We start from the raw sequence: 20,492 nt of genomic DNA, 5'->3' as shown, positions 1-20,492 counted from the left end.
CTCAGGGCTCCAGAAGGGAGTGGGGCAAGGTTTCTAGAATCCATCAACCTTCAGACTCTTAAGGGAAATGGCATGAGAGTGAGCTCTTGCCACACTCACACTGATAATTCTGTGCAGAAATGGACATTGAGAACTTGCCTCCAGCATTCTCCATGGGTCTCAAACCATTATGTGCCAGGGCTTTCAGATGCTCCATGTCACCATCCCAGTCTAGAAGGGAGCACAGATCAGAATCATTCCATGGTGAGCTGGGATGCCCTTCTGCCTTAGGGAACCGGGCACTGCAAGGGGTTTGGGTAATGCCGTGGGAGCCAGATGTCAGTGGACATGGCCAAAGCTGCAGAGGGGCCTGGGCAGCTCTGGTCTGGCCCTGGACACTCTCAACATCTTTTCCATGCTCTGTGCAAAATCCCTGAAAGGCAGGCACTGCCAAGGAGCAGAGATTTACAGCTCAAGCCTCAGCAGGGCTCAGGCCCAGAGGCACAGCAATTACCTCCTGGGACTGTGCCTGGCATGGCCTCCCTTCCTGCAGCAGAGGCTGCCCATGAGCCACTGCTTCCTCCGGGAAACGCTGCCTTCAGCACAGCCTTTGGGTTCATCTCTGGAGAAAGGAAAAGCCACAGCTGGATCAGATGGAACCATTCCCCTTTCAGGGAAGTGGTATCATCATGATGCGATACTAGTCGAGGTCAAAGATAAGGATTAGGAAATCATATAAACTTATGGGATTAGCCAGAGCTCTCCCTCCTCCAAACAGCCCCAGAACCTGATCTAGCCCAAGACCAGGAAATTGCAGGGGATCTCAGGGTGTGCATGGCCCATGCTGCAGTTTGGGCTCCCTGTCAGCTGATGCCAAATGCCTTCCTGCAGAGGCTGGGGAGAAGCTGCAGCCAGGCCAGGCTGGGAAACAGCCCTGCAGGCCATGAAAGCAGCAGCGGGGCAGCAAGGCTGCCATGGATCCCTTCCTGCTGTGCCAGGCATGGTGTGTCCTGATGTGCAGAGAAAGCCCCTGGCTGCTGAGTGTCAGGAGGAGGCTGAGGGACATGGACCCACCTTGTCCTCCCTGCAGCATTTCCTTCAGCATTTGCTGCATGGTATTGGATGGCTCATGGGGTTTCCGGTGTCCTGTAGCTTTGTTCTTTCCTCTTGGAGGACCTAATTAAAAAAATATATAATCATGTCCCAGGAATGGATCCTAAAAATCAGGGTTCAGCTTGTGGGATCAGCAAGGACACAATACTCACCCCTGTGACGGGAGCTGGGCTTGCGTGCAGCATCCAGCCCAGGAGCTGGGAAAGTCCTCCCTGCAGACACACCTGCAACTCAACAGCCACAGAAGCTTCTGTCATGTCTGCTGATCTGCACAGGCAGCACTGAGCCACAGGAGTGCTGAGGGGATCACGCAGGGCGAGGGCACACACGTGCATGGATCTGTCCTGGCACCTGCAGCGATGCTGCCCTGGCCGAGCTTTGGGCTCTGAGCTGGCAGCTCTCCCAGGGGGAAAGGCCTTGACCTACCCTCACCATCTCCCAGAGCCTCAGTCCTGGATGTGGGTTGAGAAGCCAGATCACCTTCACCAAGAGGCTTGGCTGCAAAGAAAGGCAGGACAGAAGAGCTCCCGTGGCTCTGTAGGAGATCCTCAGGCTCCCTGGGGCTGGCAAAGGAACCACACGAGGCCCAGCCCCGGGGCACAGCCCTGGGCCCGGCCCCTTCCCTCTCTGATCTTCTCTGTAGCTGCACAGAGCACATGGAAGGTGACACTGGCATTGCACATGGGAAGAGATTAACAGCTAAATCCTCCTTCCTCCCACTGACAGCAATGCTGTGGGATCACTCAGGGCTCCAGAAGGGAGTGGGGCAAGGTTTCTAGAATCCATCAACCTTCAGACTCTTAAGGGAAATGGCATGAGAGTGAGCTCTTGCCACACTCACACTGATAATTCTGTGCAGAAATGGACATTGAGAACTTGCCTCCAGCATTCTCCATGGGTCTCAAACCATTATGTGCCAGGGCTTTCAGATGCTCCATGTCACCATCCCAGTCTAGAAGGGAGCACAGATCAGAATCATTCCATGGTGAGCTGGGATGCCCTTCTGCCTTAGGGAACCGGGCACTGCAAGGGGTTTGGGTAATGCCGTGGGAGCCAGATGTCAGTGGACATGGCCAAAGCTGCAGAGGGACTTGGGGAGCTCTAGGCTGGCCCTGGACACTCTCCACCCTCTTTGTAGGCCCCATGCAACATCCCTGGAGAGGCAGCAGGACCAGCCCAGGGGCTCTGGGGACTCTCTCCCTCCCACAGAGGAAACCCTCCCTCAAGCCCTGGGGAAAACCATCCCCAATGCTTCCCAGGGAGAAGGAAGTGCTGTCTCAGGAAAGGGAAGCCAGGCCCTGGGCTCACCTGCTCCCTGTGCTCGCCACGGAGCAGCCTGGGCAGCCCTGTCAGGCAGGGCCACTGCCAGGAGGAGCAGGAGGAAGAGGCGCAGAGCAAAGGCCATGGTGCCTTGCCCACTGCCAGTCCTGCAGCTCTTGCTGCCACCACTGTCCTGACACCGCTGTCCCAATGTCAGCACCGCTGCTGCCGCCGCTGCTGCTGCCACAACAGTCGTGGTCAAGGACTGACTGCTCGGTCCTTGTGGTGCTGTGCAACCACGGGGCTCTGGGACCTCTGTGACCTCAGAGCCTGCTGTCACCTCAGCCTGCTGTCACCCCAGAGACTGCTGTGACCTCATGGCCTTGGCTGTACCCCCCCGAGTGTACTCCCATCTGTACTCCAATCTGTACTGGACTGATTGTAAATCTTTGACTTCATCAAAGGGTCATTGCTAAACAAAACCTTGGTTTTGCCTGCTGACATTGCTGGTCATGTTCTGTCCCATGAGATGCTCTTGATGGTTCCCTCCTTGATTTGCCTGCTGACATTGCTGGTCATGTTCTGTCCCATGAGATGCTCTTGATGGTTCCCTCTTTTCCTGGGCATGGCACTGGAGGAGGTCCAGGCCCAGGTGATGCCACTGAAGGAAATGTGCCCTCAGACCAGGGACGCTCAACACAGACTCCCCCAGCCCCTCAGTGCCCTGCCGCTGGTCACAGCAGCCCCTGCCTGGCTCCTGCCTGCCCACACCGTGGTCAGCCCCGCCTGCTCCTGGACATGGAGCTCAGTCGGGGCTGGTGCTGTGTGGGCTTTGCTGGTGGTACCAGCCAGACACTGGGGTGACAGCTCCATCTCTTTATTGGAACAGAAGAGCTGTGTCAGGCCCTGCCCTGGCAGGAGGGACCCACCTTCAGTCCAGGCCACAGAGCAGGGAGGGTCCCTTCAGGGACACAGGGCCTTGCTGTGGGTGGTGGCAGCATCTGCACAGCAGCAAGCTGGTAATGCAGCTGTGACAGGGACATCACGTATGGGCATGGAGATGTGAAATGTGTGGTGCAGGTGTCCCTGAGGGAGGTGTTTGGCCTTTCCTGTGAAGCTGCAGAGGGGAACCTGTTGAGAGAGGAGATGGCTGAGGCCCCAGCTGCAGCTGGCACACAGGGACCCTCTTGCACACTGGGAGATTCTCACTGTGCTCACAGTTTCCCTCTGAAGACTAAGAGCTGAATGTGGATGGGCTTAGCAACTGGTCTGCAGGCCAAACAATTGAGGCAGCAAAAAAAGAAATAGAGAAAATACAAGTTTATCCATAGCAAGGAAGAAAGCAAGGCCGTTAGCATGGAAACCAATAAAAAGGTGCATAAGGGGTATTTGCAGTGGTAATAAATGGAATTGGTTCGTGCTAACTAAATTGGAACTGTTATTAAAGTTATTATTAGAAACAATCAAGAATCGGTGTTACAAATCAGATGTACCCCTTTGCAGATGTTACATGTCAAAATTGAGGTACAGGATGTAGTTTAGAAGATAAATGATGTCTCAGGACCAAAATGGCCTTGAGATGGACCAAAATTAGACCAAATTTAGGCATTGGGCCTAAAGATTAGTAAATATAAGGCTAATTAGTAGACTAAGATAACACAAGGCTTAGTAGGCACGCGCAAACCTATAAGGTTATCCAAAGGACAATGAGGAAGAGGAGAAGCCTTCGCCAAAAGACCACCAAAAGAAGACTGAAGACCTCCTAACAACAAGTGAGGCATGTGCCATGAATAAAAATGATGTAAAGTCAGAAAAATCAGAAATAGGAAGAAACTTACAGGAAACATTAATGAATATGTATAAGCATACAGTATATGAGTTTAGCTTGAAGTGCTTTGTTTTGAAGGTGAGGCAGGGTGGGAAGCCTCCGTACCCTGGTGGGTTTTGCTTATGCTTTAATCATACTTAACTACTAGTAGACTATATATATAAATTTTAATTTTTTATTAAACTGTATTATTTTACTAAACTGCATTCTTTTATACCACATTACTATTCAGTTTGGTAAATTGTATTAATTTTTAATTAAACTGCCATTAAGCCAAGGGACCTAGTTGTCAAAATTCTAATTCCATTTATAACAATATTTTAACAAAGAAGTTGTACAATGTTGTACAAAGTTGTACAATACCAATGTTGTTGTACAATGTTGTACAACAACATTGGTATTTAACAACCATGACACAATATGAGCTATATTAACAAAGAAGGCACCTTACGGTGACAACATTCTACTGTTCAAACTGTAATCATCTTTGTGTACTGATCAGGAGGTCAGGATTTACTCTTTACCATCCTGATGCTGAATGTCTCTGTAGGCAGTCTGGTCACAGGGAAGAATGAATCCCTTGCAGGCTGCCCCTGTTTGGACAACCTGCTCCTCACCCCGAGCCTCAGCATGTCTGACATCGCCCACCTGGGACTGACATCCTAAAACATTGATGACATTTCTCTTTATAATTTTTCCTTATAATTAAAATCTAATTAATTAATAAAAATAAAATTTTATTTTTTATAATAATATTATTCTGTGTTTTTAGAACCTAATTTTTATATTTATATGAAAGAATTGATACACTTTCAGGAACAAAAAACATTATTGGTCCTTGGTTCAAAGTACCACAATTCCCTTCATTAATTAATTGATCACTATTTCTCCCTCAATATGCTAATTACACCTATTTTTAGTCCTTTGATCATATTTTTTAATGATTTTCTCCCACAGGGCAAAAGGAGCCACTTTGGGGTCTATGGAGACTTTTCTGGGGAACATTTGGGGCAGTTTTGTGTCTGGAGAGGGAATTTACAGACAACCTGGGGGTCTGGAGGACACTTGGGGAGCCGGGTGGGCACATGGAGGGGCACTTAGGGATTCTGTGGGACAATTCGGGGTCCGGGGGAGCACTTGGGGGTCCAGGGGAGTGCTTGGAAGTCAGGGAGGGGAATCTGGGGACACTTCGGGCCCTTGGGCGGCACTTGGGGGGCTGTAACGAGGAATCTATGGGTCGCGGGGGATGATGGGAGCTGTAGGCGCCGGTATAGTATGGTTTCATGGTGCCACGGAGCATCACGGGAGTTACAGGCTCAGCTCCAATGGGTTCCGGTGGGGCGCGGGGCATGACGGGAGATGGAGTCATGGCTGGAATAGCGCTCTGTGGGCGCCGCGGAGCATGATGGGAGCTGTAGTCCCGGAAGTGGCTCGGAAGGCGCGTTTGGCGGTGTGGGGAAGCACTTGGAGAGCACTTCTGCGTCCGAGCTGTGGCTGCAGGTCCTCGGGGCGAATGTATACGGCTCGTGAGCACCTGGGGAGAACCTGGGGAGCTGTAACCGGGCTCTTTGGGGCACGGGGCACAGCAGGAGGTTTGGGCGCGGAACTGTGTTCTGGGATGATGGGAGATGAATTCCCAGCAGTGTCTGGAAGGGGCATCTGTGGGGTCGGGAAAACTCAGGGGTCCAGAGATGCTTTGGGGGGTCCTGAACGAGCGCTGAGGGTGCATTCAGGGATCCTGGAGGTTTTGTGGGAGACTTATGGGACCTATGGGGGGCGATCCCGGGGTTCTGGGGAGTGCAGGGCATATTTCCAGTTCCTCACAACCTGATCTCAATTGCCCCCTGCAGTCTCCTACTCACTGCCAGGACGATCCCAGTATGATCCCAGTATGATGTCAGTACACAGCCAGTGCAATCTCAGCCAGTGCCAGGATGATCCCAGTACAAACCAGTCCCTGCCAGCGCTGCCACTCCTGGGATCCCCCAGCCCTCTCTGTGTTCCCCCCTCCCACATCTCCCCAGAGGAGCCCCAAGGGCTGACAGTCCCCAGCCAGGGTCCCCAGCCAGCCCCAGTTTTGGGGGATCTGCAGCCCCCAATTTTCCCAGTTTCCCTCTCCTTTTCCCCAGGCCGGGTTCCCCCGCCCCCAGCGGGTGGGAGCAGCGGAGAGCCCTGCGCTGCCCATCCCGACCTGTCCCGGCTCCATCCCCGCTCCTGCCGTGGGCTGTGAGGGGTTCGGGAATGGGGCACCGAGGGTGTCACTGCTCCTGGGGGAGGAGGGGGAGGGATGGAAGAGGAAGGATGAAGGAGAGGAAGACAGGATGGAAGTAGGAGAAGGGAGTGGTGTTAGGGAGGAGGTGGAGGAAGGAGGACGAGGCAGAGCAGGAGGAACAAAGGAGGATCAGGGAAAGGAGAAGGAACCACAAGGTCCAGCACTCCCTGAATTCACAGCTCCCACCCGTGGGATCATCACCCCGCATCCCACAGCTGACAGGGGAGGGGGAGCTTGGCCCTGATCTCCTGGAGGGTTCCTGGGTTGGGTTTTTTTGTGGGTGATGTTTGAAGAATGAAGAACTCCAAAGCTGTATGCAAAATGCCCCTTGGGGGAACATTGGGGGGTCCTGGTGGCAGCTGCTGGCAGAGGCAGCCTGGAGGAGCAGAGCCCTGTGTCCCCCAGGACCCCAAAGTGGGGAGCCCAGAGAGGAGGAGCTCTGCAATTTGTTGGACCCTCAACAGCCTGGAGAGGGGCAGGGGGAACTCCTTGGACCCCCTGCACCCCAAAGCAGAGAATAAGGGGAGAAGGGACTCTGAAGCCCCAAAATCCTCCAGCATCCCTAAGTGCTGAGATGGAAACAGGTAACTTCTCGGATTCCTGGCACTCCCAGCAGCCTGGGGAGGGCAGGGACCGAGTAGATTGGGGACCCCCAGTGCAAGCGTGACCTCCAGGAGCTGGGATGGGACGGAAACACTGAACACCAAAGGGGAAAGACCAGAGATGGGGAACTTCTGGGAGGCATTTTCAGGGCTCAATCTGGGTGTTTGGGGGTTTTTATGGACTGCAGATGCCCGGTGACTTCTAGAGATGAACATGGGCAGAAGGAACCCCAATCGTATTTTTCCCCAAGCCAGGATTTCCCATTCCCAAACCTTGGCCAGATGGAAGAGGAGGCTGTGAGGAAGAGGAAGATGCCCCGGGACACCCAGGCAGGTGAGGAGGAAGTCAGTGCCCCTTTCCCCCTCTCTGCTGCTCCATCTCCCAGCCCAGCCTGGCCCCCAGCTGCAGGACAACCCCGCTGCTGACACCGTCCTGCTGTGGATGCACTGGGGGGATCTCCTTCCCCTTCCCTCTGGCACGGAGGCAAATCCCATCCTCTCCTTGAACTTCCTCCCCCAGACAAGGAGCTGAGGATGGAGACCAGGGAGGAAAAATCCCTGCAGCAGAACCTCATGGAAGAGGCCGTTTTGACCAGCTCCACAGCACAGGAATCCAATGGGGAGGAAAAGCCCCAGAGATCCCACAGGAGGAGTGGCTCCAAACCCATCCCAGGGTGCTCTGAGGAGGAAAGACCCACCCTGTGCCGGGAAGGTGGCTGGAGATCCAGCCGGGGCTCTGAGCTGGTGGTCCACGAGCAGCTTCAGGATGGGGCGAAGCGCTACAAGTGCTTGGAGTGTGGGAAGAGCTTCAGCTGGAGCAGCAAAATGATCCGCCACCAGATGATTCACACTGGGGAATGGGCCTATGAGTGTGGGAAATGTGGGAAGGGCTTCAGCTGCAACTCCGAATTCATCCGTCACCAGCGCATCCACACTGGGGAGAGGTCCTACGAGTGTCCCGAGTGTGGGAAGAGGTTTCAGAGGAGCTCTCATCTCCTCGTGCACCAGCGGATTCACACAGATGAGAAGCCCTTCTGCTGCCCTGACTGTGGGGAGGGCTTCAAGCACAATTCCACCCTTGTCAGGCACCAGCAGATCCACACTGGGGAGAGGCCCTACGAGTGTCCCCAGTGTGGGAAGAGCTTCAGAAACAGCTCCTACCTGACCATCCACCAGAGGACCCACACTGGGGAACGGCCCTATGAGTGTGGGGAATGTGGGATGACCTTCAGCCAGAGGTCCCAACTGACCATTCACCAGATGATCCACACTGGGGAGAGGCCCTACGAATGTCTCCAGTGTGGGAAGAGGTTTCGCATCAGCTCCACTCTCCTCGTGCACCAGCGGATTCACACAGAGGAGAGGCCCTTCCGCTGCCCTGACTGCGGGAAGGGCTTCAAGCGAAACTCCCACCTCATCTCCCACCGGCGCAGCCACAGCGGGGAGAGGCTCTACAAATGTCCCCAGTGTGGGAAGAGCTTCACCCAGAGCTCTAACTTGACCAGACACCAACAGAGGCACCACTAAGGGAAGCCCTGCGAGTGCCCCAAGTGCAGGAAGAGCTTCATGTGCTGCTCCAGCTCCATCCCCTATGGGAGGACCCACGTTGGGCAGAGCCCTGATGACCCACGTTCCCACTGATCTGTGTTAGGAAGACACTGGGCTGGTGATCATTTTAGTTTGGTTTCAATTATCTTTTGCTTCATCTTCATCCTTGTAAAACAGACAAAATTGGGGTAAAAATCAACAAATTCATCAAAAGCATCTTAAACCTCACTTTTTACTAGTGTTTCAAGGTAATCTGGGATTTAGGGAGAAACTTGGGGGTTATGGAGCTATTTGGTGGAGTTGTCTCCATTTCTTGGCACTCAAAGGGATGAGAGGGTTTGATCTGCCACCTCTAAACCACTCCAAAATTATACAATTCCACAGCCTCTAAGGGTGTGATGCCTTAAGTTTTAGCTTTCATGTTTTTCATAGTCTGCACTGTCTAGGTTTATAGTTTTGAACTTCATATTAAGTGTTGGTGAGCTCTCTTCACAGAGTAGGTAGACAAAACAATTCCTTTTCTAGCTTGATACTAAGGGCAGTCATTACAAGTTTCAGGCCCAAAAGCATAAACAAGGGTGGACTAAAGGAAGAAAACAAGAAGGATGGGACTTCACCATCTGAAGCTGTAATTGGACAATGAACCCAAATATGCAGATGGACCTAAGCTTACAAAAATGTGAGACCTTACAATCAGTTGTTCATCCATTTTTGTGGCCATTTTTGGTTGATCTTGGGTGTAGCCCTGGCCAGGCTCTTGTATACCCAAGGTATATCCTTTAAGGCCTTTTAATAAACTTTATTCTTACCTCTGTGCAGCCTCTGTTCTAGGTCAGCCTTCTGAAGGCATCAGGTGGAATGGGGTTGGAAGGGGACTGGGCGAAGTGGGATGCAAATCAGGTGGGGTGAGATGGGCATTGGGTGGGGCAGGATGGGTGGGATAGGGATTGGGAGGTATGAAATGGGCAAAATAGGGGTTGGGAAGGAGGTCTTGATGTCCAGCAGAGATGAGATGGGTTGGGGTTGGGATTGGGGAGGTGGGGTGGGGTCTGGAATGAGACAGCCAAAGTTTGGGGATGGTGAAGGGAGGGGGAGCCCATTACTGAGTGAGCTTTTGTGTGAGGTGCCCCTGCCCAGGGAGGCAAAGATTTGGTTTCAAATGAACATGATGAAAGTGAGAAGTGTGGGCAAGAGGGAATTCCATCCCTCTGCCTTGGAGTATGGGCCCTGTGAGCCCAGGAAGAAACTCCACCCTGGACCCCTCATGGGATGGCAACCTAGGGGTTTCTGATTGGCTTTGGGCCCCTGGTGTTTGTCCCTTGCCGTGTTCCCGGTGGTCCCTGACCTTGAACTCCACCCTGATTCTCCAAACCCATCTCCCTGCCTCTGTTCGGGGCTGTCTCTGGATCTGAGTTTGTTCCTCTGCTGAATAAATGTTTTCCTGAGCATAATCCCGTCTTGTTGGTGTCCCATGCCAGTTCCTGGTAACTATAGCCTCCCTGGACATGAACCTGCGGCCCTGGAATGCAAAACCCTGCAAAATTAAGACCTTCCCCAGACCTCCAAAATCCCCAAATTCCCTAAAATTCACCCAAAACTCCCCAAATTCCCTTAATTTCCCTATAATGCTCTTTTTGTCTCCCTCTGCTGCCTCTGCAGATGGTGTCTTGGGGACAACTCCAGGAATTTGGAGGGGGTCTCTCCTCCTCTGCCACCCCCCAAAAACCCAGCACTTTTGTGAAAAAAATCCCAACAATCCCTTGGATTCAAGGGGGTGTTCCCCCATTTTGTATGCATTTTGGGGGGGTTCCCCCCTAATTTGTCAGTGTTTTTTGCCATTTTTTTGTGGTTTTGGCATTTTTCAAAGTGAGCTTTTTTGGGGGGGGTTCCCCCAATTTTTTGGAGGTGGGTGCCTCAATTTTTTTCTGGGGGTTCACCCCCTCCCCCAATATTTCCTCCATTCCCCTCCCCCCTTTTTGGTGATTTTGGGGGAGAGGGTTGCAATTTTGGGGGGATTTTGGGGAAGGGTTGCTGTTTTTTGGGGGGTGTTCCCAGGTTTTGGAGTGGAATTGAGGAATTTGGTGGTTTGGGGGAAAACTTTGGAGCTCCTGGGGGGAATTTCGGGGTTTTAGGGCAGGAATTTAAGGATTTTTTTTGTAACATTTGGGTGTTCGGGGGGAAATTTGGGGTTTTGGGGAGAACTTTGGGTTTTTTAGGGGGAGGATTTGGGGTTTGGGGTAAAAAAACTGGGGTTTTGGGGTGGAAAATTTGGTGGGATTGGGGGGAAAATTTTGGGGGGAGAATTTGAGTCTTGTGAGGATGTGGGACTTTTGGGAGAGTATAGGGGTTTTGGGGGTATTTGGAAGGAATTTTTGGATTTTTGGGGAGGAATTTGGTAGTTTTGGGGGGAAAATTCAGGGGTGCTGGCAGAGTTCTGATTTTGGGAAGGGGATTTGGGGAGGATTTTTTGGGTTTTGGGGGAATCTCCACTGATGGGGAGGAGTCCTGATCACAGTGAGGAGGGTCATTTTGGGGAGGCCTGAATTTGGGGAGGGGTCTCAGGGAGGATTCCTAATTTTGGGGTGGGATGTGGGGGGATTTTCCAGTGATGGGGAGGTTTCTTGGGGGTGGGATTTTGGGAGGAGTCTCATTGGGGGACCATCCTGAGCTGGAAGCAGGGGGGACGTTGGGAGTGGAATTTGGGGAGTGTAAGAAATGGAAATAATTTGTGCTAACAAAATTGTAACTATTTGGAAAGTTATTACTAGAAGCAATCAGGGGAATTGGTGTTGCAAGGCAGATGGACCCCTTTACAGATATTACATGTTAAAATTAAGATACCGGATGTAGTTTTGAGATAAGTAATGTCCCAAGAGAAAATTGACCATGAGATGGACAAAATTGGAATGACTTCAGGCACAGGCCTGAAAATTATGAAGTGTAAGACTAATTAGTGGAACACAATGCTTACTTACATAACACAATGCTTAGTACGCACACAAAACCTGCAAGGTTATCTGGAGGACAACAAGGATGAATGTAAGCCTTTGTCCAAAGACCACCAAAAGAAGACTGAAGACCCCCTAACAAAAAGTGAAACATGCACCGTGAAGAACAGTGATGTAAAATTAAAGAATTGGAAATAGGAAGAGACTTACAGGAAACATGAATGAATATGTATAAGCATACAGTATATAAGTTTAGTTTGAATTGCTTTGTTTTATATGTGAGGTAGGGTGAGAAGTCCTCCCCATAACCCATTCAGTTTTGCTAGTGCTTTAATCATTCTTAATTATTGGCAAGCTATATTCATATCTATATATCTATATATATATCTGTATGATATATATATATATCTGTATGTGTGGGTGTGTGTGCATATACGTGTGTATATATATATATATATGAATATATTCACTAAATTGTACTATTTTGCTAAATTGTATTCCTTTACATCAAATTGCTATTCAATCCACTAAATTGTACTCTTTTATTTAATTGTTTTCTTGTATTCAATTCACTAAATTGTATCATTTTTTTTTCTTATTATTAAACTGCTGTTAACCCAATAGACCTAGTCGTCCAAATTTCAATTTCATTTATGACACTGCCCTTGGGTGAGTTACATCCACAGCGAGAGGGAGGAGGAGATGATCCCACCCATGGCTGCTGCTGGGTCCAGACATTTGGTGATATAAAGCTGAGCCAGAGCTTCAGCATCTCTCCCAAAATCACAGAATCACAGAATGCCTTGCCTTGGAAGAGACCTTAAAGTTCACCTCATTCCACCACTTGCCATGGGCAGGGACACCTTCCACTATCCCAGGCTGCTCCAAGCCCCGTCCAACCTGGCCTTGGACACTTCCAGGGATCCAGGGGCAGCCATGGATTCTCTGGGCAAGCTCTGATCTCTGCCCAGGTGAGCAGGGTCAGGACCCAAGGGAACAGCTGGAGCTGGGCCGGAGCAGGGCTGGGGATCAGCAAAAGCTTCTTCCCCCACAGGGGGCTGGGGCACTGCCCAGGCTCCCCAGGGAATGGGCACGGCCCCGAGGCTGCCGCAGCTCCAGGAGCCTTTGGCCAGCGCTGCCAGGGATGCACAGGCTGCGATTGTTGGGGTGTCTGTGCAGGGCCGGGGGCTGCACTCCATGATCCCAATGGGTCCCAGATCCCAGCTCAGCCCCTTGTGCAGCTCTCACCCTTTGGCTCAGCCTTTGTGTCCCCTGGAGGCGCTGGCAGAGCTGATGGGGTGGGGCAGGAGCGGGGCAGCCCCAGCGTTCCCCTGGCAGTGACACCACAGCCATGGCAGCCCCAGCGTTCCCCTGGCAGTGACACCACAGCCATGGCAGCCCCAGCGTTCCCTCCCTGGAGATGCTCCAAGGGAAGCGTCCAGAGCTGCATCCAGTCAGTGGAACTGAGCGGCCACTGAGCACCCCCAGCCTGGGCTGCTGTGGATTCCTCTTCAGACAGCTCAGGGAAGGTCCCCTTGGCCACCCACACAGTGCCACAGACCAGTGTCACACACAGTTACAGAGCTCTGCCCAGAGCTGACAGCAGGAATCAATTAAAAAAAAAAAAATTAAAAAATTAAAACCACCAAAAAAAACAAGAAAAAGAGGACTCCTCCCAGCAGATCCTTTCCATCCTTCAGTTTTCACGTCTGCATGTGCACAAGACCTGGGGCTGCAAAAAATGAGGCTTCATTGGCACATTTGCAGGAAAAACAGGTTTAGGGCAGGTTATCAGCAGAACTGTTCTCAGCTGGGTGAAAAAGGCCCCTTTGACAGCTGCAGGGCCATTGAAAATGCAGATCCTTAGGCCATGGGGGAGAAAAGGGCTCTGAATTCCCCTCCCTTGACACACAAACCCTGCTCCCAAGCTGCTCCCCACACAGGATTCTACTGGAAGACTGTGGAAAGCTGAGAGTTGACTTTGGCTTCTCCATGTTCCGTGTCCTAAAGCTGCCTGGGAGAAGAAATTTAGGGTCAACTCCACTGGCACAATCCCTCCTGGCCCAGGGCACAGCCCCAGGAAGGTCTTTGCTCCTCCCTCGGCCCTCCCTGAGGAGGCTGGCAGGGCTTGCAGTTTTATGGCATTTGTCCTTGCTGCCCCTCATGTCCCACTACCCCACAAAGAGCCCCGAGCCACCCGTGAGGGACAGGCCCTGCTGGGCCAGGCCTGGGCTCAGGGCTTGGCCTTTCTGCTTCCTCCAACCCAGCCAGGGCTGGCTCAGCATTGCAGTTCCCTGTGCTGTGCCCCAGGCTCGCTCGGCCCCTGCTGGAAAGGGACCTGAGGTACCTCGATCCCCTCGGGCAGTGCATGGGAGAAAACAACTAGCTTCCCAGGAGGGGGGAAACAAACTTTTACTTGCAAAATTTAGAGAATGAAGTACTTGGGAAATCATAAAGTGACATGGAATTACAGTAAAGCACTTCACAGAGCACTGACTAAGCAAACTCTAATCCATCCAACTTCAAGTTATACAGATTTGGAGAAAAGGAATTCAAGAGAAGAGAGAGGGACAGAGATCCACAGTCAGCCTTGGATCCAGCGCCATCTCAGCTGCTGTGAGCTCCGGGGCTGTGGCACATGTCAGTGTCTGTAAGAGACGCTTTCGGGGTGTGGACGTTCCGGGACACAGCAGAGACCTCTATAATCGAGTTAGATGTCAGTAGTTTATTTCAGGGTGTGGGAGAGAGAGAGAACCTGCTAGGAGCCAGCAGATGAAGCTCAAAGCAGGCTCAGAGGGAACAATACAAAAGGGAGTAAAATATGAATACATGAGTTCAAGACTTAAGATAGCTAAGAAAGAGAGTAGCAGAACAGAAGTGAGAGAGCTGGGAAAAGAGCATAAAGAAGAGAAGTAAAAAGAGCAGGAAAAAGAGCGTAGAAAAAGTGAGGCAAGAGAGACAAGAGAGCGTAGCAAGAGAGCGAGCTCTCCTTTACAGTTGCTTATATAACCTATACATTGAATATTTTATTCCTTCACTAACCAATCTTTCTAAGTATACTAATACAGTAACATTTGTGTGTGACCTATAGAAATCGCTGCTTTTGCATATTTTTAGTTATCTCAGGGTCCTTCAGACCTTTCCTTATAAGGCTGGGAAGAGGGGTCTTAGCTTAGTTTTACTGGGGGAAAGAATGTGTTCTGGCATACCAGACCGGCTTCTTTCAATTATTCAAACTGTTCTTTCATTTGTATTTCTTCCTTAGCCTTTCTGGCTAAGGAGTCATACTTATAATTTCTTTCTAATTCTACCTTCCCAACAAGTGTCACACCCGTGTCACAGCCTCACCTGCTGTGGTTCCTCTCCCAGGTGGGGTTTTTGGGGTGCCAGGGGCTTGGCAGCCACTTTGGGGCTGGAGCAGAGGCTGCAGTGGCTGGGCTAGGGCAGAGACTGCACCACCCATTCAGAACTTGTTCTGCCCCCCAAACACACACTGGAGATGTCTGGGACCATTCATCATTTCTCTGTTCTCCAGCACCAAGGCAACGCACTCTGGCTGCAGCTCTGAGCTCATGCCCATGGCAACTACCCCTGACAATGGGGCTCCATGGAGCTGCTCTCAGGAACCCCCCAAGAGCTGGGGAGTGCCCCAGAACTGCCTCAGAAATGTGGGATACCCCAAAATCTCTTCAGGAATGTGGAATATCCAAAAACTCACTCAGTAACGGACACGCCTTCCCTTCATCATTCCCAAACTTTGGCTGTCTCATTGCAGGCCCCACCCCATATCCCCAATCCCAACCCCAACCCATCCCATCCCTGCTGGACATCAAGACCCCCTTCCCAAGCCTGATTTCCCCCATTTCACACCTCCCAAACTCCATCACACCTATCCTGCCCCACCCAATGCCCATGTCACACCCCTGATCTGCATCCCACTTGGCCCAATCCCCTTCCAACTCCATTCCACCTGATGCCTTCAGAAGGCTGACCTAGAACAGAGGCTAGACAGAGTTAAGAATAAAGTTTATTAAAAGGCCTTAAAGGATACACCTTAGGCAGTACAAGAGCCTTCCCAGGGCTACACCCCAAATGGACCAAAAATGGTCAAAAAAACCCAAAAACAAACAACTCATCACGAGGTCTCACATTTTTGTAAGTTGAGGTCCATCTGCATATTTGGGTTCATGGTCCAATTATAGCTTCAGATGATGAAGTCCTGTCCTTGTTTTCTCTCTTCAGTCCACCCTTGTTTATGCTTTTGAGCCTGCAACTTGTAATGATTGTCCTGGGTGTCAAGCTAGAAAAGGAATTGTTTTGTCTACCTACTCTGTGAAGAGAGCTCACTAACACTTAATATGAAGTTCAAAACTACAAACCTAGACAGTGCAAAATATGAAAAATTTAAAAGCTAAAACTTAAGGCATCACACCCGGAGGGGTTGTGGAATCCAATAGTTTTGAGTGGCACTGTGCAGTTTTCAGTGGCATTGAGTGGTTCTGAGGTGACAGATAAAACTCTCGTTGCTTTGAGTGCCAAAAAATGGAGAAAACTCCACCAAATAGCTCCACAACCCCCAAGTATTTCCCTGAATACCAGATTACCTTGAAGCACTAGTAAAATGTGAGGCTCTAGATGCCTTTGATGAATTTATAGACTTTTACCCCAAATTTGTCTGTTTTAAAGGGATAAAGATGAATCAAAAGATAATCGGAACAAAACAAAAGGACCACCAGCCCAGTGTCTTCCTAACACAGATCACTGGGAACGTGGGTCATCAGGGCTCTGCCCAACGTGGGTCCTCCCATGGGGGATGGAGCTGGAGCAGCACATGAAGCTCTTCCTGCACTTGGGGCACTCGCAGGGCTTCCCTTAGTGGTGCCTCTGTTGGTGTCTGGTCAAGTTAGAGCTCTGGGTGAAGCTCTCCCCACACTGGGGACATTTGTAGAGCCTCTCCCCGCTGTGGCTGCGCCGGTGGGAGATGAGGTGGGAGTTTCGCTTGAAGCCCTCCCCACAGTCAGGGCAGCGGAAGGGCTTCTCATCTGTGTGAATCCGCTGGTGCACGAGGAGATGAGAGCTCCTCTGAAACCTCTTCCCACACTCGGGACACTCGTAGGGCCTCTCCCCAGTGTGGATGCGCTGGTGACAGATGAGTTGGGAGTTGCAGCTGAAGCCCTTCCCACATTTCCCACACTCATAGGGCCATTCCCCAGTGTGGATCATCTGGTGGCGGATCAGTTTGCTGCTCGAGCTGAAGCTCTTCCCACATTCCAAGCGCTTGTAGGGCTTCTCCCCATCCTGAAGCTGCTCATGGACCACCAGCTCAGAGCCCCGGCTGGATCTCTGGTCACCTTCCCGGCACAGGGTGGGTCTTTCCTCCTCAGAGCACCCTGGGATGGGTTTGGAGCCCCTCCTCCTGCGGGATCTCTGGGGCTTTTCCTCCCCATTGGATTTCTGCGCTGTGGAGCTGCTCAAATCAGCCTCTTCCACGAGGTTCTGCCATGGGGATTTGTCCTCCCTGGTCTCCATCCTCAGCTCCTTGTCTGGGGGAGGAAGGACAAGGAGAGGATGGGATTTGCCTCCGTGCCAGAGGGAAGGGGAAGGAGATCCCCCCAGTGCATCCCCGGCAGGACGGTGTCGGCAGCGGGGTTGTCCTGCAGCTGGGGGCCATGCTGAGCTGGGAGATGGAGCAGGAGAGAGGGGGAAAGGGGCACTGACTTCCTCCTCACCTGCCTGGGTGTTCTGGGGCATCTTCCTCTTCCTCACAGCCTCCTTCTCCATCCAGACAAGGTCTGGGATTGGGAAATCCTGGTATGGGTAAAACAGGGGAAGAGTACATTGACTTTGAATGTCTCTCGGTCCAAGACCATCTCTAGAAGTCACCGGTCATCTGGGGCCCATAAAAACCCCCAAACACCAAAATTCAGCCCTGAAATTGCCTCCCAGGAGTTCCCCATCTCTGGTCTCTCCCCTTTGGTGTTCAGGGGTTCCTCCCTGTCTCAGCTGCTGGGGGTTACACTTGCACTCAGGTTCCCCTGTCTGCTCAGTCCCTGCCCTTTTCAGGCTACTGGGAGTGCCAGGAATCCAAAAAGTTTCCCCTGTTTCCATCTCCTCATTTAGGGATGATGGGGCTTTTTCAATTCCCATGGCCCCTTCTCCCCTGATGCTCTGCTTTGGAGTGCAGGGGGTCCAAGGATTCCCCCCTGCCCCTCTCCAGGCTGTTGAGGGTCCTGTGAATTTGTGGTTCCTTCTTCTTTCTATGATCTTCCTTTGTCCCTCCTCTTCCATCCCTCCCCCTCCTCCCCCAGGAGCAGTGACACCCTCGGTGCCCCATTCCCGAACCCCTCATAGCCCACAGCAGGAGCGGGGATGGAGCTGGGACAGGTCGGGATGGGCAGCGTGGGGCTCTCCGCTGCTCCCACCCGCTGGGAGATTGGGAAAATTGGGGGCTGCAGATCCAACCTGGGGCTGCCTGGGGACCCTGGCTGGGGACTGCCAGCCCTTGGGGCTCCTCTGGGAAGATGCAGGAGGGGGGAACACAGAGAGGGCTGGGGGATCCCAGGAGTGGCAGCACTGGCAGGGACTGATTTGTACTGGAATCATCCTGGGATCGTCCTGGCAGTGGCTGAGATTGCACTGGCTGTGTACTGACATCATACTGGGATGATACTGGGAGCAGCTGGGACCATGCCAGAAGAGACTGTGATCACACTGAGGGAGACAGATCTTACTGGGATCATACTGGGATGATACTGGCAGTGAGTAGGAGGCTGCAGGGGGCAATTGAGACCAGGTTGGGGGCAAATGTGATATACTGGGAGTGAATGGGATCATGCTGAGGCTGACTGGGAGAGTTGAGATCAAATGGGATCATGCTGGAAGGAACTGGGAGAAACTGGGAATCTGCCCTGCACTCCCCATCGCCCCCCATATGTCCCATAAGTGTGCCCCAAACCCTCCAAGATCCCCGAGTGTCCACTCAGCACCCGTTCAGGACCCTCCAAAGCGTCCCTGGATCCCTGAATGCTCCCGACCCCACAGATGCCCCTTCCAGACATGGCTGGGAATTCATCTCCCATCATCCCAGAACACGGTTCCACGCCCAAACCTCCTGCTGTGCCCCGAGCCCCAAAAGAGCCCGGTTAGAGCTCCCCAGGTTCCCCCCAAGTGCTCCCGAGCCGTATACATTCGCCCCGAGGACCTGCAGCCACGGCTCGGACGCAGAAGTGCTCTCCAAGTGCTTCCCTTCACCGCCAAACGCGCCTTCCGAGCCACTTCCTGGACTACAGCTCCCATCATGCTCCGCGGCGCCCATGGAACACTATTCCTGCCATGACTCCGTCTCCCGTCATGCCCCACGCCCCACCGGAATCCACTGGAGATGCGCCTATAACTCCCGTGATGCTCCGCGGCCCCATTAAACCGTATTATACCGGCGCCTACAACTCCCATCATCCCCCGCGGCCCATAGATTCCCTGTTACAGCCCCCCAGGTACTCGCCCGGACCCCGAAGTGTCCCCAGATTCCCCTCCCTGACTTCCAAGCGCCCCCCTGGACCCCCAAGTGCTCCCCCAGGCCCCGAATTGTCCCACAGAATCCCTAAGTGCCCACCTGGCTCCCCCAGGTGTCCTCCAGACCACCAAGTTCTCTCTAAATTCCCTCCCCAGACACAAAACTGCCCCAAATGTTCCTCAGAAAAGTTTCCATGGACCCCAAAGTGGTCCCTTTTACCCTGTCTGAGAAAATGATTAAAAAATATGATCAAAGGACTAAAAATAGGTGTAATTAGCATAAAGAGGGATAAATAGTGATCAATTAATTAATGAAGGGAATTGTGGTACTTTGACCAAGGAATGATAATGTTTTTAGTTGCTAAAAATGTATCAATTCTTTTATGTAAATATAAAAATTAGGTTCTAAAAATACAGAACAATATTATTATAAAAAAATAAAATTTTATTTTTATTAAGTAATTAGATTTTATTCATAAAGAAAAATTATAAAGAGAAATGTTATCAATGTTTTGGGATGTCTGTCCCAGGTGGGCCATGTCAGACATGCTGAGGCTTGGGGTGAGGAGCAGGTTGTCCAAACAGGGGCAGCCTGCAAGGGATTCATTCTTCCCTGTGACCAGACTGCCTACAGAGACATTCAGCATCAGGATGATAAAGAGTAAATCACGACCTTCTGATCAGTACACAAAGATGTTTTACAGTTTGAACAGTAGAATGTTGTCACTGTAAGGTGCCTTCTTTGTTAATATAGCTCATATTGTGTCATGTTTTTTAAATACCAATGTTGTTGTACCAGCTTTCTTTGCTAAAATATTGTTATAAATGAAATTAGAATTTTGACAACTAGGTCCCTTAGCTTAATGGCAGTTTAATTAAAAATGAATACAATTTACTAAACTGAATAATAGTGTGGTGTAAAAGAATGCAGTTTAGTAAAATAATACAGTTTAATAAAAAAATAAAATTTATATATATAATCTACTAGTAATTAAGTATGATTAAAGCATAAGCAAAACCCACCAGGGTACGGAGGCTTCCCACCCTGCCTCACCTTCCAAACAAAGCACTTCAAGCTAAACTCATATACTGTATGTTTATACATATTCATTAATGTTTCCTGTAAGTTTCCTCCTATTTCCGATTTTTCTGATTATACGTCACTTTTCTTCACGGCACATGCCTCACTTGTTGTTAGGAGGTCTTCAGTCTTCTTTTGGTGGTCTTTTGGTGAAGGCTTCTCTTCTTCCTCATTGTCCTTTGGATAACCTTACAGGTTTGCATATGCGTACTAAGCCTTGTGTTATGTTAGTCTACTAATTAGCCTTATATTTACTAATCCTTACGCCCAATGCCTAAATTTCTTCTAATTTTGGTCCATCTCAAGGCCATTTTGGTCTTGAGACACCATTTATCTTCTAAACTCCATC

The 20,492-nt window shown here is 51.1% G+C and overlaps 2 protein-coding genes across 3 annotated transcripts in view; one reads left to right on the top strand and one right to left on the bottom strand.

Moving 5' to 3' along the window:
- The window catches only part of LOC147646935 (uncharacterized), a 592,289-nt gene that overhangs the window by 201,879 nt on the left and 369,918 nt on the right, over positions 1-20,492 (bottom strand). Inside the window, 1 exon segment of the mRNA XM_086872733.1 lies at positions 16,469-16,795. Coding sequence (XP_086728859.1) covers positions 16,469-16,795 — 327 coding nt within the window.
- LOC147646950 (uncharacterized) lies at positions 5,594-9,413 on the top strand. Of its 2 annotated transcripts, XM_086872786.1 has the most exons (3): positions 5,594-5,680; positions 7,310-7,388; positions 7,575-9,413. In XM_086872786.1, the coding sequence occupies exons 2-3, from the start codon at positions 7,337-7,339 to the stop codon at positions 8,579-8,581; spliced, it is 1,059 nt and encodes a 352-aa protein (XP_086728912.1). In that variant the 5' UTR covers positions 5,594-5,680; positions 7,310-7,336; the 3' UTR covers positions 8,582-9,413. The 2 variants fall into 2 exon arrangements, with proteins under 2 accessions (XP_086728912.1, XP_086728911.1); XM_086872785.1 differs by lacking the exon at positions 5,594-5,680 and having other exon boundaries at positions 6,493-7,388.

Source organism: Cyanistes caeruleus, unplaced genomic scaffold (assembly GCF_971803275.1).
Source record: "Cyanistes caeruleus unplaced genomic scaffold, bCyaCae1.hap1.1 HAP1_SCAFFOLD_76, whole genome shotgun sequence".
NCBI lineage: Eukaryota > Metazoa > Chordata > Aves > Passeriformes > Paridae > Cyanistes > Cyanistes caeruleus.
Note: the sequence above shows the minus strand (reverse complement) of the source record. Positions and strands in the feature narration are given on the sequence as shown.

Bases quoted from the DNA above. Each gene is read 5' to 3' on its own strand.
- LOC147646950 (XM_086872785.1), top strand. From the start codon at position 7,232: ATGGACTGCAGATGCCCGGTGACTTCTAGAGATGAACATGGGCAGAAG. The intron at 7,389-7,574 runs GTGAGGAGGAAG...TTCCTCCCCCAG, and splicing joins GCCCCGGGACACCCAGGCAG to ACAAGGAGCTGAGGATGGAG.